The following is a 17,375-nucleotide window of genomic DNA, read 5'->3' as shown; positions in this document are numbered from 1 at the left end:
TCATTGTTAACTTATCCCTTGCTTATTAGATATCAGTCTAACCTACTGCCTTGGGTGGAAAAAGACAGCTTTGCTCTTTTTTCCTCTTCTTGGAGAAGGAGATAACTTTGTGCTCATATCACTCTTCTGCTCTATTTTCTTTGTGTTATCATTAGAATCCATAGTGAGATTATTGTGGCTTTTTTTTTTCAAGAGTACTTGAACTCCTGTCTCAACATATTCTTTGGATAGTGCACATAACTGATGATTCAATTGTAAAAACTGAGTTGAATAGATAACTTTTTGTCTCTGATGAATAGTTTCAATTGGCATAAGAACCGAAAATGCTGACATTTTTCAGATCAGGCAGCATCTGTAAAGAGAGAAATGATTCAGCAAATGTCTGACCAACTTGTTATTTCCAGGAATTTCTGTTTTTATTTCTGATTTTTAGCATCTTCAGTATTTTTCTTTGCTATGTTTCCTACTTCTAGCTCAGAACTTTTCAGAATTTGATTTTGGTCCGTGTGCATATGCAGCAAGATCTGGACAATATCCAGGCTTGGGCTGACAAGTAGCGAGTAACATTCACGCCACACAATTGCCAGCCTATGACCATCACCCACAGGAGACAACCTAGCTACTGCCCCTGGACATTCAATGGTGTTACCATCACTGAATGCCCCACTATCAAGATTCAGGGATGAGGTCAGAAATCACGTGATAGCAAGTTACAGTCCAACACGTTTATTTCAAAACACAAGCTTTCAGAGCCTCAGTCCTCCTTCAGGTGTTAGTGAGGGAGGTAGTATCAGACACAGATTTTAGAAGTAAAAGATCAAAGGGTCACAGCATAGATAAGGATGTACTAAACAAACATAAGGTGCTGTTAAATCTTTAATCAGTTATATTGATTATTATGCACATGTAAAACATTCTCATCAATGGTGTGAACCTTTTGATCTTTTCTGTATCTGATACTATTTCTCTCATTAACACCTGAAGATGGGGTGAGGCTCCGAAAGCTTGTGTTTTCAAATAAATCTGTTGGACTATATCCTGGTGTCATGTGATTTCTGACCTTGTCCACTCCAAACCAACACCAGCACCTCCGCAACATCCTGGGAGTTATCATTGATCAGAAGCTCAAGTAGACTCGCCACAAACGCAGTGGTCACAAGGGCAGGTCAGAGGCTAAGAATACTGTGGTGAGTAACTCACCACCTGACTCCTCAAAACTTGTCATCCATCTATAAGGCACAAGTCAGGAGTGTTTTGGAATACTCCCCACTTGTTAGGGCTACACTCAAGCTTGACACCATCCAGACAAAGCAGCCCACTTGATTGGCACTGTTTCTACAGGCATTCATTCACTCAACCACCGATGCTCAGTAGCAGCAGTGTGTGCAATCTACAAGGTGCACTGCAGAAATTCACAAAATATCCTTAAACAGCACCTTCCAAACCCATGACCACTTCCATCTGGAAGGACAAGGGTAGCAGACACATGGGAACATCACCACCTTTAAGTTCCCCTCCAAGCCATTCACCATATATCCCCTTTCCTTCATTTGTCACTGCATCCAAATCTTGGAATTCCCTCCCTAATGGCATTGAGAGTTAACCCACAGCAGATGGACTGCAGCAGTTCAAGGCAGGACCTCACCTCCACCTTCTGAAGGGCAGCTAGCAATGTGCAAAAAGTGCTGGCCAGCCAGTGATGCCCACATCCCACAAAAATGAATATAAGAAAAGAAATTCAAGTAGTAAATTATTACTTGTTCCATTTGGTCTTGGCAATCCCTGCCAGACCCTGCTAGAGGATAATTAATAATATATGCTCAATAACAGTGAAGAACAAAAAAAAATGACAACATACAATACTTTGTCTTCAGTGCACATCAGAGTTCCAAAAGACAAAAGATACCCCATAGAAAGCATCCTATTTGGATGCGCTACAAGAAACTATTGAGGCTCGGAACACAGTTCACTCAATCATGTAAACCAGCATTTTGATTCAGTCTGTACTTGCTGCTGCCTTGGGAAAGCAATCAACATAATCAAAGACAAGACCCCTCCTGCCCTAGTTATATTCTATTCCATTCTCTTCCATCAGGCTGAAAATAAAAGTTTGAATATACTTATGAACAGCTTCTTTCCCACTGTTATCAGATCTTCGAAGGGACCTTTCAAATGTTAATGCAGCCCTCTGTCTGCCTGTCTGTCCCTCCCCCTCCCCTCCCCCTCCACACTGTATTCTACACATTGTTCTGCTGCCCTGATACATGTTGTGTGGTACGATCTGCTTGTATAGCGCAACAACATTCCACTGTATGTGACAAAAATAAATCAAACAAACAACGTGGTTCACTAATGTCCTTTTAGAGAAGGGACTGTCCTTACCTGGTTTGGCCTACATGTGCCTCCAGATCCAGAACAATGTGGCTGACACTTAACTGTCCTCTGGACAATTAGGGATGGGCAATAAATGCTGGTCTAGCCAGTGATGCCCACATACCATGAATGAATAAAGACAAGTTCATGGTGGTGATGGTACTTTGATTTAAACATGGATTCATCACACTCTCTGCATTTCAGAGGTTCATTTTTTCATCTTGAGTCCCAATTTCCCTTACCCCTCAATTGTTGAAAGCGTGTCAGTTCTTGGTGCTCTTAGTTAAAATACTTCTTTCTTGCAGTTGCTTGCAATAAGTATCTAAATAGTCTGTCCAGACCATTACTGTTGTATCTTTCATTTTCTGTTGTGTGGCCACTTGCCTGATTTTTGCTATGATGGTTCCCAGAAAGGAATAGTATCCAAGCATTTTTTAATGCTTCTGATATTTGTCTATCAGTGTGTATTTGCAAGTTTACCTTGTGTCAAAACTAGATGTATGTCTAAATTCTGTATTTTATTAGAAATAATAACTTAAATGTCAGCACATTTGGAGAATTTCCAAATACAATTTCTGAAATCTTACATGCAGTGTATTGAATTTCATTACGTATTCTTCTCTGAAACTACCCCTGCCCTCCCTTAATTAAAATCTGATCACTTTTCAAAACAGTAAATCATCTTTTTGATAAATGTTATCCATGAAAGTTGATGCTTTGTTTAATTCATTCATTTTCACTTCTGAAAGGAAATTTCCTTCCTATCCATTTTTTTTAAGTGGCAGAAGTGCTAAAGCCAGACCTTGTTTGCTCTTTAATAAAGAAGAAATGCTGGCCCATGTGGTTACTTTGTACTTACACTGTTCATAAGCTTTGCATTGAGAAAATAAATAGGTAGGCATACTTGATGCTCAGAAAAAGTAAGAACTGCAGGTGCTGGAGTCAGAGATAACACAGTGGGGAGCTGGAGGAATTCAGCAGGCCAGGCAGCATCAAAAGACCAGGAAAGTTGACATTTTGGGTCCGGATGCTTCTTCAGAAATGGTTTGACAGGGAGCTCAGAAATAGCGAGAGGAGGGGTGGGGCTGGGAAAGATTGGTGAGATGGTGATAGACAAGTGCACATAGGAAATTGTGGGGATTGGTCAGTGAGGTGGAAGGAGTGGATAGGTGGGAGAGAAGATGGGCAGGTTGTCAGGTCAAGGAGGTGGGATGAGAGGGAGGGCTAGTCATGGGATGAGGTGGAGAAATTGTGAAGCTGGTAAAATCCACATTTAGGCCATTGGGTTGTTGGTCCTGAGGCAGAATATGACTTGCTGTTCCTCCAGTTTCCAGGTGGTGTCATTGTGACACCGGAGGCAGCCTAGGATTGATATGTCACCCAGTGAGTGGGAGGGGATGTTGAAATAGTTCATGACCAGAAGGTGTTGTCATTTGTTGCGAACACCATCTCCCCACCACCTGGCCTCACCCCATGACCAGGCCTCCTCCTCATCCCTAGCTCCTTGACCTGACACAACCTGTCCATCATCTGTGCCACCTAACCGTTCCTCCCACCTCACTGACCAATCCCCACCACTGCCTTCCTGCGCTCACCTATCACCAACCCACCTACCTTCCCTAGCCCCACCCTTGCTCTCTCTATTTATTTCTGAGCTCCCCTCCCCACCGCCCATTTCTGAAGAAGGGTCCCAATCTGAAATGGCAACTTTCCTGCTCTGCTGCCTGGCCATAGTTGGGCACTTGAGCTTTTGGTTCAAACACCTCCTGAGGTGTACTCCAGATGACACTTTGGGTAGAATAATACTTAGCTTTAATTTTTGATTTACCAACAGCTAACTACCCGCTACTACTACTGTTCATCACAAAAGTTGATCAGACAATGTCAGACAAACGTTTCCAGTCAGATTTCTATTTCAACTTTCACATCAGAATAATCTCTCTATTTCTGAGTTCCCTTGTGCCTCCCCCCCCCCCCCCACCCCGCCAACCCTGCTCCATCTCCCATTAGAGAATTAGTTTATACATCCAATTCACACCCAGTTATCCCTTAATTACTTTCTAACCCTCAACTGTTCCTTTATTCAATTAGGTCTTAGGTACCTGTGCCAAATCTTAATTGATAATACAGGGGGCCAAGAGTGGAGAAACATGGGAGTTACAGATACCCAGTCAATGACTAGACTCAAAACTGAGATTAATATATTTTTGAGCATCAAGAGCAACAAAAGGATATAGGAATGGGAAAGAAAGTGGAGTTGATGCGGAGGTCCCCCGGCCAGGTGGGAAGTGGCGTCATTTTAAATAACTTCTGTGGAGTTACCCACTGTTGCATACCATACCATATTTATCTTTCTTAAGTCAGTCTTTGCCATGAGTATACTTTTATGGTATTAATATACTCTTAGTGAAGAAGGCAACAGTTTATGCGAAAGATTTTTCAAGCAGCATTATGTATCTCTTTGGAACTCCTCAGATGTGCCAAACTCTTTGCAACTAAATGATTAGTTTTTTGACCTCTACGGCACCATCTAGCAATTGGAAAACCAATCATCACAACAATTATTTTGCCATGTGTACAAGAAATCTCATGGCAGTGGTCACCATTGATTCTGTGTGAGTGAAAGGTGTTGGTATATATCCGTAAATTGATCTCCAGTTGCTTACTGCAAGCAGTTTTCAGGTGACAAAATCATTCTTTTTGTTGCAAATATGAAGGTCATCCTTAAAGTCATAGGTCAGTGAGCTGCAGAATGATTCATATGGCCTGCAGTAGTATTGCTCTTATACTTGTTCCGTATGGTTTTGACTTTTTTTAGTCTATTTTTGTACATCTCAACTTCATTAGTTCAGAGGCAACTTGATAAAAGCTTATAAAATAATGAGAGGTAATGATAAAGTTATTAGTGGTAGTAATTACACTAAATATGCCTAGTTACAAAACATTTTTCCTTGTTTCATTCTGTTGTCACAGCTGTAAATGTAATTAATTTGTCAATTATTTTATTAATATAGGCGAATACTAAAAGTGATTTTTTTTAACAAATAGTTTTGTATTTGCACAAACGTTTTCCACTTCAAACAGTATTTCACCTTCTAACTTTTAATACAGGTGCCAATGATTTTGGTTGGTAATAAGTGTGATTTAGAGGAAGAACGTGTGGTTGGAAAAGAACAAGGACAGAATCTAGCAAGACAGTGGTGTAACTGTGCCTTTCTAGAATCATCTGCAAAGTCAAAGATTAATGTTAACGAGGTGAGACTAAAGTGCAGAAACATTGATTATTAATGCTCTTTGTACTCTAATCATTTCTTAATGAGGAAACCTTACTACTTAATGTTTGTGATAACGAGGTGTAGAGCTGGATGGAGGCCAAGCAGCATCAGAGGAGCAGGAACGCTGATGCCTCAACCCTAGAGCCTTCTTCAGAAATGGCAGGGTGGGGAAGGGGGTTCAGAAATAAATAGGGAGAGAAGGGGAGGCGGATAGAAGATGGATAGGGGAGAATATAGGTGGAGAGGAGACAGACATGTCAAAGAGGCAGGGGTGGAGCCAGTAAAGGTGAGTGTAGGTGGGGAGGTAGGGAGGAGATAGATCAGTCCACGGAGGATGGACAGGTCAAGAGGGTGGGATGAGGCTAGGAGTTAGGAGGTGGGAGGAAGGACAGGTTAGGGACGTGGGGACAAGCTGGGCTGGTTTTGGGATATGGTAGAGGGAGGGGAGATTTTGAAGCTTGTAAAGTCCACATTGATACCATTGAGCTGCAGGGTTCCCAAGCGGAATAGGAGTTGCTGTTACTGCAACATTCAGGTAGCATCGTTGTGGCACTGCAGGAGGCCCAAGATGGGCATGTCGTCTGAGCAATGGGAGGGGGAGTTGAAATGGTTTGCGACTAGGAGGTGTGAACCAATCGTAGGTGTTCTGCAAAGCGGTCCCAAGCCTCCACTTGGTTTTCCTGATGTAGAGGAGGTCGCAGCAGATGCAGTATACCACATTAGCAGATGTGCAGCTTGATGTGGAAAGTCAATGAGTACATTCTCGACAGTGTCTCCCACATTTCCTGCAACTCATCGGTCACACCCCCTCCCCGCAATAACAACCAAAACAGACCCCCCTCGTCCTCACATACCACCCCACCAACCTCCAGATCCAATGCATCATCCTCCGACACTTCCGCCATCTGCAATCCAACCCCATCACCAAAGACTTTTTTCTCGACCCTACCCTTATCTGCTTCCAGGAGGGACCACACTCTCTGGGACTCCCTTGTCTGCTCCACACTCCCCTCCACACTCCCCTCCAGCCCCACCACACCTGGCACTTTTCCCTTCAACCGCAGGAAGTGCTATATCTGCCTCTACACCACCCCCCTCACCCCCATCCTAGGCCCCAAGAAGACTTTCCACATCAAGCAGGTGTTCACCTGCACATCTGCTAATGTAGTATACTGCATCCGCTGTTCCCGATGTGGCCTCCTCTACATTGTGGAAACCAAGCAGAGGCTTGGGGATCATCCTGGGCCTCCTGCCAGTGCCACAACAATGCTACCCGAAGGTAGGCTCCTCCGATGCTGCTTGGCCTGCTGTTTTCATCCAGCTCTATACCTTGTTATCTCAGATTATTCAGCATCTACAGTTCGTACTATCTGACCTTAATATTTGTATTATTTTTATATACAGGTACTGAAAAATCCACATTTTTGTCTGTTACATTTTTGGAAACATCCATTCTGGATCTCTCATTATTTTAGTTTTCCAATCTTTTATCCATCTTTTTGCTGGTTCTCAGTTCTTCAAGCATTGTCAAAATATTTTGCTGATCTCTGTGGAATGAATTCTTTTTGACATTGCCAGTATTTGTTTCTTGTCCCAGCTGGCCCTGAGAAGGAGATAGTGAGTTGCTGCCTTGAACATGCTGCAGTCCATCTGGCATACAATACAGTTAGGAAAGGATTTTGAGGCTTTCTTAAAATAATTCATTCATGGGATGAGGGCCTTGCTAGCTAGGCAGCACTTATTGTTGATCCCTAATTGCCCAGAGGGCAGTTAAGAGTCAACCACATTGCTGTGAGTCTGGAGTCACATTTAGTCCAGACCAGGTAAGGTTTCCTCCTCAAAGGACATTAGTGAACCAGATGTGCTTTTCCTGACAGTCAGCACTGGATACATGATCATCATTAGACTCTTAATTCCAGATATTTATTGAATTCAAATTCCATCATCTGCCGTGATGGGATTCACCCCCAGGTCTCCAGGGAGCCTCTGGGTTGACAGTCCAGTGACAATGCCAGTAGGCTATTGCCTCCCCAAATACAATGCCAGTGAAGCAGTGGTAATTTACTCCCAGCTACACACTGTGCTGAATTGGGAGTAAATTTATAAATAGTCCTGCAAACTGTACTTGGGTGTTGTGTTCTAAATTAAGTGTGCATGCTTCATGCAAAGTATGATCCCTGTACAGAATACATGCCAGAAAGGTAGTTGAGGTGAAAGCCCTGGAACCTTTTCGGATGCAGTTGGAAATTGGGTAGTAAAATATTGAGTATCCAGGCTGAATTAAGGAATGCTGATTAGCCTCTCATTTCTGGTTATCTTGTGAGATATTTTTAATGTCTGAGAATTGTGATGTGGCATCAATTTAATTTAGAAGGACTTGTTCGTTCACTTGATTTGGGACATTTATTGCTTTTTGAACTTGATCTTCATCTTTCAGTCTAACATGTCTCTTCAAGCAACCCAATTAGTCCCACAGCCACTTCTCCCCCTAGTAAAGTTCCGTAACAAGTATTGTTTTCTTTGAAATTTATTGAACCTGGTTCCTCCATCCTCCTTCAGTCTGTTTTATATTGAAAAACCTATATGTTTGTGTGCGTGAAAGAGAGCTAGAAATTGATTTTCACTATGCCTTGGCATATTTTTAAAATTAATTATCCCATGATTTCTGGTTACTGATTCTATGCTAATGGAAGATTTCTTTCCAACTGCACTCAAAATGCTAATAATTTTGAATGCTTTTAATATTAAAGACCCCCTTAATCTTCTGTGCACCAGGGATTACAACACCATCGATTTTAGTGTGTCCAGAATCAGAGAGCCATTATTCAAGTATTTTTGTGGTAAATCTCTCCTACACACTCACTAAGGCTTTGACAACATCCCCATAAAGTGTGATCACCAGAATTGAGCACACTACTTTAGTTGAGACCTAACTAGTGACTCATTGTATCTTTTTGGAAGTTGTTCACCTCAACTCAACTTAATATAAGTAATTTATTAATGTTGCACATGAATATGAAGTTAACTAAGTCATAGATTATGTAAGGTTTGGATTGATTGTCCTTTGAAGTATCCCATTATTAAAGTGGCCATTATGCAGTACTAGGACATTGTGGAAGATTTTAGTTTATTTAAAGTAGAAAATAAGATTATTACAACCCAATATTAAAGTTCTGCACTACTTCCATGACTTCTGGGTTTGAATGGCATTGGATGTACTATCCATCAGGTGTCATAATTCGGTCATTGTGAGCATAATTCGGTAATTGTGAACATAATTTGGTAATTATGTGGCCAAATTAAGATTAAAAACATCAACTGGATGAGTACAGTAAATACAATAAATATATAGCCAAACTATCATGTAATTGGCAGAAAGTTTTATTTACAGAAATTTTGCTGAGTATAAGTTATTTTTCATAACTTGAATACTTGAAAATGAAGCATTTGTGTTTTACAGGGACATTAAGAAAGTTATGGATCTTGTTTAAAAGCCTGTTGAAATTGTTGTATATTGCAGATTTTCTATGATCTGGTCCGACAAATCAACAGAAAATCTCCAGTTTATGGAAGGCCTCAAAAAACCTCAAAATGCCAGCTGCTTTAATACTGATCTATTCTAACTTCGCACCAGGTGATTCAAAAAGGATTGCATGCAACTATTATACTTGTTTTGGTGAAGGAGGAGAGGGAAAAAGACAGGGTACATTGTTGACTATGGTACTAGCTGCACATATTTAAAGATGAATTTCTCCTTGTGTAATAAATGTAAACTATTTTTTTGAAAATTGTGTACATACGTTTTGCCACAAGACGAAGAACTCAGTCCACTACTACGCTGAAGAATGCTCCTTAATTTTGATTAAATTTGATGTGTTTTATAGGTTGAACTGAATTAGAAAGCTAGGAACCTTCATTAGTATTAAATAGAAGATTTTCGAAAGTTACAAAAGAATATAACTAGGAGCAAGAGTAGGCAGTTCAGCCCCTTCTGTATGCTTTGTCATTTGATAGTTGTAACTGATGTCACCCCAACTTCAACTCCCCTTTTCTGCCTGCTTTCCATAACCCTTCAGCCCATTACTCATTAAAAATCTGTTTCCTCCATAAATTTATTCAGTGTCCCAGCATCAACCACACTCTGGAGTAGTGAATTCGACAGATTCACAAGACCACAAGACACAAACCCTTTCAGAAAAATAATTTCTTCTGATCTCTGTCTTAAATCTGCTACTCCTTATCCAAAAACGATGATCTCTTGTTCTAGACTTTGCCATATGAGGAAACACCCTCTCCGTATGTCTGCTTTATCAACCCTCTTTGGCGTTTGATATTCTCAATTAGATCTCATCTTATTATTCTAAATTCCAGAGAGAATAAAGCCTAAACTGCTCAATCGCTTTTATAAGACAAGCCCCTCATCTCTGGACTCAATCTAGTGAACTTCCTTTGAACTGCCTCTAATGCAAATACATCCCTCCTCATGTAAGATGACCCAATTTGTATGCAGTACCCCAGGTGCAGACTCACCAATGCCTTGTACAGTTGCAGCAACAGATAGCAACAGTATTCTATCCAAGCAGATATAAAATTTTATACTCTATCCTTTTGTAATAAATTCCAACATTCCATTTGCCTTTCTATATTATCTGCATACTAACCTTCTACAATTCATGCACACGGACACCCAGATCTCTCTGCAACGAAACACTTTGAAGTTTTTCTGCATTAGATAATCTGCTTTTCTATACCTCTGACCAAAATGGATAGCCTCACACTCAGTCATGCTACACTTCATCTGCTGAATTTTGGCCCATTTCATTTGAGTCTATATCCATTTGTAAATTTATTTCTTCATTTCAACTTACTTTCCCACCTCTTTCAGTGACTTCTGCAAATTTGCTGTAGTATTTCCTATCTCTGCATCAACATTGATAAAGTAGGTTATAAATAGTTGGATCCCAAAGACTGAACTCTAGGCACTGCACTAGTTGCATCTTCCCAATGAGAAAAAGACCATTTATCTTTGCTGTCCACTTTATGTTGGTTGGTCAGTCCTCTATCCAAGCAAATATAATTAAAGTAACCCATATGATCTTATCTTGTGTGTTACCCTTTTGTGCAGCTCCTTCTCAAATGTCTTCTGAAGTCCAGATATACCACATCAACCGGATTTTCATTTTCCATGTTGTTTGTTTCATCTTCAAAGAACTCTACCAAATTAGTCAAATATGATTTAATCATCCTGACCACGTGCAAGCATAAAGTAAATCTCATGCAATATTAAACACTAAAGGTTTGAAAATTTATAAAGTTACAGATATGTTAGCAGTAGTTCAGTTTTATTAGTCTTCCCTCTACTGTCACCATCACCGCCATCATCAACCTCAACTTTCTATTCCCTGTTAACAGAAGCATTGATATGTGTTGAGGAACAATTTCTTAGGTGAAATTGAAAATTAGGTGATAGCATGTTTGAGGAGTGGCCACATAGCAGTTTAGGACCATACAGGCAGAGGAGAAATGAGTGCTAGACAGACAATGTCTGAGTGTACACCTCTCACTAAACCATTTTGGATGCAGGTTAAGAGTGATGGTTCTTCAAGGGAGTGTAGAGTACAAAAGCCAAGTTCAAAGTAGCGTGGGTGCTTTACCTGCACAGATTGGGAGGAACGAAAGTACACGGGCAGTAGCAGTACGAGATTCATTGGTTTGATCAACCGTGATCCTATTGGATAGCAGAGCAGGCTTGAGAGGCCAAATAGCCTACCCCTTTTCCTACTCTTATGATCTGGTTCAGAAAGCTTTCAATGATGTTCCACGCAGGATAATAGTAAAAAACAATTAGAGAATTTGTGATGAGGGATGATATGCTGGCATGGTTCAAAGTTTAGCTAATTGAAAGAAATTCTCCAGCTAGGCGAAACAGCCATGGTAAATGCACAATGACAGGGATAGGAGAAGGAGATGTGTCTGGGTGGGATGCAGCTCAGAGGGTCAGTGTGTACTCAGTCGACCAAATGGCCTCTCTGCAATGTAAGGATTGCTTGGTAATAAATAACCCATTGTCAGGCTGTGATCATAGTTATGATGAATAATTTGGATGCAGGGACCAAATGTAATATTTCTAAGAATGCCAATGGCTGGGGAGGCAATGGTTTAATGGCAATGTCATTTGACTAGAATGCTAGCTTAATGCTTTGGGGAGATGGATTTGAATCTCTCTATGGCGAATGTGAAATTTGCATTCAATGCAAATATGGAATAAAAGGCTGGCTTTATAGTGACCCTGTAACCATTATTACCTGTCACACAAATCCATCTGGTTCACCAGTGTCCTTAAGGGAAGGAAATCTGGCCTACATTTTATTCCAGAACCGCAGCAATGTTGTTGGCTCTTAATTAGGGGTGGGTAATAAATCCTAGCCTTGCCAGTGTCACTTAACCCACAAACAAATTTGAAAAAGACCATAACGTACACACAACGAGTGTGTATTAAGAACATTTGAAGAGAATTCAAGATATGGACAGGCTGAATGTTAATGCCTGAGTAGGCTCAAAGGGCTGAATTGTTCCGCTGTTACTGTAGCAGAGACTGGTGGGCATACTTTTGAGCTTTGATAGTGATAGGCTGGTAGCAAGAAAAGACATACGGATCATTGCTCGATTGTACTGAAGAAGTGGTGCTGCTCTTGCAGCTCACTGTTTGGGCACTGAGACTAACTGCAATACTAGCCTTGATACTGTGCTGCCAAAAACTTCAACTTTAGTGCACAAACTACAGATTTACTATATCAACTCGGATCTGTCTTCTCCAAGGAAGACATCTAACTCTTTTTGACTGAAGCTCCTCGTCCTTGGAGTCATTCTCATGAATTATTTTTTGCACTTTTTTTCACAATAGCTTCAGATCATAAGGTGTGATGCCCAAACTTGGTACAGTACTCCAGCTGGAGCTTTACCTAGCATTTAATAGGAGTTCAATATAACCTTGTACTCTTTATTCTTATACCTAGGATATACTCTGTTCTACTTACTGTTCCATCAACCTGTCCTGCCACCTTCAATGACTTGCTTATGTTTCACAGAGGTTCCTCTGCTTTTGCACCCCTTTTTAAGTTGTTATTCCTAATACCACAAGGGATGTAATTATCTTGTCACTTGAAAGTTTTTTGGAAATTCTGAATTGCATACACATAAAGTATTTAATGTATAAATTTTAAATTTCTTTACGTTGGAAACACATACTTTAATTTTTTTTTGCAAAAAAAAATCCAGCTTGGAAAAGTGAAAATATTTTTTCTATTTGCTTATGGGATGTGGGCATTGCTGGCTGGCTGACGTTTCTTGCCCATCCCTAGTTGCCCTCGAGAAGGTGGAGGTGAGGTGCCGCCTTGAACTGCTGCCAGTCCATCTGCTGTGGGTTAACTGACAATGCCATTAGGGAGGGAATTCCAGGATTTGCATGCAGTGAAAAATGAAGGAAAGTGGGTATATTTCCACATCAGGATGGTGAGTGGCTTGGAGGGGAACTTAAAGGTTGTGGTGTTCCCACGTGTCTGCTACCCTAGTCCTTCCAGATGGAAGAGGTCGTGAGTTTGGAAGGTGGTGTCTAAGGATCTTTGGTGAATTTCTTCAATGCATCTTGTAGATGGTACACACTGCTGCTACTGAGTGTCAGTAGTTGAGGGAGTGGATGTTTGTGCATGTAGTGCCAATCAAGTGGGCAACTTTGTCCTGGATGGTGTCGAGCTTCTTTAGTGTTGTTAGGGCTGCACTCATCCAGGCAAATGGGAAGTATTCCATCACACTCCTGACTTGTGCCTTGTAGATGGTGGACAGGCTTTGAGGAGTCAGGAGTGAGTTACTCACCGCAGTATTCCCGTATTCCAATATTAATTACAAGTGAACAACATCAATGACTTTAACCTGATGGGTTTTTTGGAGAAAAGGGAGATTGAAGTAAATGCTGCAAAAATAATGAATTTTGGTTTCATCAACAATTTGGGGCTCAGTGTTCTTTGTGAAGTTGCTTTTAAACTGAGAGTAAAGATTACTTAGCCTATGCTTGGTTGCAATTTCAAGATGTCTCTGGACTAAAGATGGGAAAGTATGAGATTAACTAATTTTTTTTTAAATTGCAGACATGATGAACTATTTCCCATTTTGACAGTGCCAGCATTCCACTTTATTAAACCTATTGACATCTGAAAAATGGACTTTCCTGTGGTGGTACCCTTCAACAAATGGATGAACGCTCCCAAGTCATTTTGCACATAAAGTAATTATAATATTTTCAGCATTGCAAGAACAGAGAGTTTTTTTTAAACTTCTAAACATTCTAATAGTAGGCAACTGTTAAAACTAGGACCTACATTCAGTGTTACTGATGATCACATGGAGCAAGTACTCCATTCACCAATGTTGCATTAAACTAATAAATAAATATTGGTAATTCCCTTTTTTGTCAATTAAGTTATGTAATTTCCTGAAAGCACCACTATTTTAGCATAATAAAGATGGAAGTCCAAAGATATCTAGAATAGATGGTTTCTCACAGCTAACACTGCTTATTCAATATTTGTTGCTTTTAAAATGGAGATGCAAAATCATTGTTTTAGTGTATAGCTGCGCTCTGATAATTGCAACAGCTATTAAAAGTATTTTGAGTTTTTATTTTAGTAAACCCTGTGGAAACCGTGATTTCTGTGTATAAAAAGTATGTTTATGTTTTTGTTTTAGTCATATTTTGTCTTTGGTCTACACTGTTGCCTTCAAATAGCTGTTAACATTTTCAGAAAAATATGTCATGTCTTTCATTGTATGTTTCCTTTTCTGTTTACATGGATAATGTTTATAAAGGATTGTACAGTGCGGGTCAACAACAGGAATTATATATTTTAAAATACTTATTTTAAAACTTTACAAGTTAGCTTGGAGATCACTCCTGATCTGCTCCTACAGCTGTGTGTTCTCACTAATTCTGCTTGCTTATGCATATTTGTAATTATCAGTACCAAATATACATTAAATTAGACATTGCCTGTTAGTGGTTATGTTTCACGTGTAATGTTTTGTTGAAATGTTTCCTGGTGGAAGAGTACTGTGGGTATTGATGGTGAATGTGAGAAATAATTTTTATTAGAGTGTAATTGGTCTCACGGCCCAAGTTCCGCTGATTTATTTAACAATGCCTTCATGCTTTGTATGCATTAACTTTTGGGTAGAAGATTGTGTATGGAATTGAGCCACAGTATTTGAAATGACCAACTTAATGCTGCAAGTGCTTTAAGATGGCCGTGTAAACTTTAAAAGCCTTAATTTCCATAGAGTGGTGCAATTTTTTTGTATAACCTTGTGTCAGTTCATTATTATGGATTGCCATACAAGGGCTTGCATTATGATTATCTGCCACTTGAATGTTTTGTCATGTTTTAACTGCAAGTAAATAAAGTATTCGTTTAACTTTTGTAAATGTAATACATTTTGTGTACATTAAGTACCATGTTCTACTGTGTTTGTTTTTTTCGTTGGTAATTGTTCCACTTTTGAAGAATAGTTGGAGCAATCTAAAAGCAATAGATTTGTATCGGAGTAAAAGCTCCACATTTATTTTCAGTTCATATATCATGCATTACAAGCACACAAAACAAATTATTTATAAAGGATACTGGCTAGGGTAACTTGATTGTAAATCCTTGATTTCTATAAATATTTCATCCCAAGTAATTTTTTTTATTTTGAAGTATGTCTTTTGATTCTGTACTATTTAACAAATTCGCCAGTCCACCTAAGCCTAAAAATGTGGTATTTACCCCTTTTGCTGGGTTAGCATTTGTCTTTGCATCCCTTGTACTTAAGATGTAGAATGGTGTGACATGTCTTTAATTAAATTCACTCATTAAGCAAGTGATTATTTGTTGCAGAAACAGGCCATTGCTACAGTACCTACCTTGTTTTTAAAAGTTCAGTGGTCACTACATTTAAATTGCATTTTAGCTAGTAAGTAGAAACTATCACTACGATATCAAGATAATGAAATGTGAGGCTGGATGAACACAGCAGGCCCAGCAGCATCTCAGGAGCACAAAAACTGATGTTTCGGGCTTAGACCCTTCATCAGATCCTTCATCATCCATCTCCTCTCTGATGAAGGGTCTAGGCCTGAAACGTCAGCTTTTGTGCTCCTGAGATGCTGCTGGGCCTGCTGTGTTCATCCAGCCTCATATTTCATTATCTTGGATTCTCCAGCATCTGCAGTTCCCATTATCACACCACGGTATCAAGTTTGGTGCTTGTGGGAAACTGATGATCCACTAATTGGATATATTTGTTTTGGTTTTGTTGCTCAGACAGCCTTAAACAATTTCCCACATTCTCAGTAGATGTCAATGTCATGAATTAGTTAAGTGCCAATCGTCAGCATTGCAATCAAAATGATGACAGGAAACTGCATTTTCTGTGCCCAGCTCACTGAGCTGCTTAATATCACGTGTACTGAACTGTTTAGAAATTGCATTATGGTGCCAATTCTTATTCAGAAAGGGAGGGAGACAGAAAGTAGGAAACTCTGGGCCAGTTAGTTTAGTATATTGTTGGTTTCTAATGATTTTGCATTATTAACAAAATAACAAGATGTTTGGAAAATCAAAACTCCATCTATTAGAGTCATAATGGTATTATGAAGAATAAATCATGTTTGACTAATTTCTTAGAGTTCTTCAAAGATGTAACAAGAAGGTGGGTAATGCAGATCTTGTAAATGTCACACATCTGAACCTCCAGAAGGTATATGATAGGGTGCTGCACAAAAGGTAAAATCACGTGAGGTTAGGGATATTTTATTATCTTGGATAGAGGCTAACCAACAGAAACCGGAAATCTAGATGGCAAGATCTAACAAGTGAGGTGTCACAAAGTTTGGTGCTCGGGGCCCCAACTATTTGCAATTGATATTATTGACTTGGATGTGGGGATAGAAAGTACTATAGCCAAATTTGCAGATGACCCAAAAATAGATGGGAAAGTAAGTTGCAATGAAGAAAGAAATTTGCAAATGGATATAGATAGGCTAGGTAAATGGACCACAGTTTGGTAGATGAAGTTTAATGTGGATAAGTATGAGATTATCCATTTTGGTCCAAGGAAAAGGAAGGCAATTATTTGAAACTAGAGAGAAGTTTAAGAGTACATCAGGTCAGAGGAATCTGCATGTTTTTGTGCATGAATCACAGACAATTAGTATAAAGATATGATAGATAACAAGGAAGCCAAATGGAATTTTGGCATTTACTGCTGAAGGTGAAGAATGTAAAAGTCGGTAAGTGTTGCTGCAACTGGATATGGTATTGGTGAGGGAACATTTTCCTGTGTTTGCCTCCTGTCTTCCTCCTAGATTGTCTTCCTTCTGCCTGGTGAAAATTGTTTAATGAAGAATGCTGTCTGGAGACTGCCTGATGAGAACTACCCTCTAAGAATTACCCTAAGCTTTTTGCACATCACATTTCTCAGTGGCAGGTTATTTTCTGTTTTCTGAACCCTTTTGGCTAATGGCCATGGCAGAGTTACGCATGCCATTGGATGGCCATTGTCCACCTACATCTGAGGGTTCGTTTTCCACTCTTGCTAGGGACAAATACTACTAATGCTCAAAAAGAACACGTAATAAAATACACTTGGTGCTAGATAAATTATTGATGCTAGTTCAACGGGCATCATGACCTCTAT

General features: G+C 39.8%; 1 protein-coding gene across 1 annotated transcript in view; it reads left to right on the top strand.

The window, feature by feature from the left end:
- The window catches only part of LOC125460869 (ras-related protein Rap-1b), a 56,873-nt gene extending 41,745 nt beyond the window's left edge, over positions 1-15,128 (top strand). Inside the window, exons 7-9 of the mRNA XM_059652456.1 lie at positions 5,485-5,628; positions 9,169-9,282; positions 13,793-15,128. Coding sequence (XP_059508439.1) covers positions 5,485-5,628; positions 9,169-9,255 — 231 coding nt within the window. The 3' untranslated portion in view covers positions 9,256-9,282; positions 13,793-15,128. The remainder of the gene's footprint in view (positions 1-5,484; positions 5,629-9,168; positions 9,283-13,792) is intronic.
- The last annotated feature ends 2,247 nt before the right edge of the window (positions 15,129-17,375 follow it).

Source organism: Stegostoma tigrinum, chromosome 18 (assembly GCF_030684315.1).
Source record: "Stegostoma tigrinum isolate sSteTig4 chromosome 18, sSteTig4.hap1, whole genome shotgun sequence".
NCBI classification, from domain to species: domain Eukaryota; kingdom Metazoa; phylum Chordata; class Chondrichthyes; order Orectolobiformes; family Stegostomatidae; genus Stegostoma; species Stegostoma tigrinum.
Note: the sequence above shows the minus strand (reverse complement) of the source record. Positions and strands in the feature narration are given on the sequence as shown.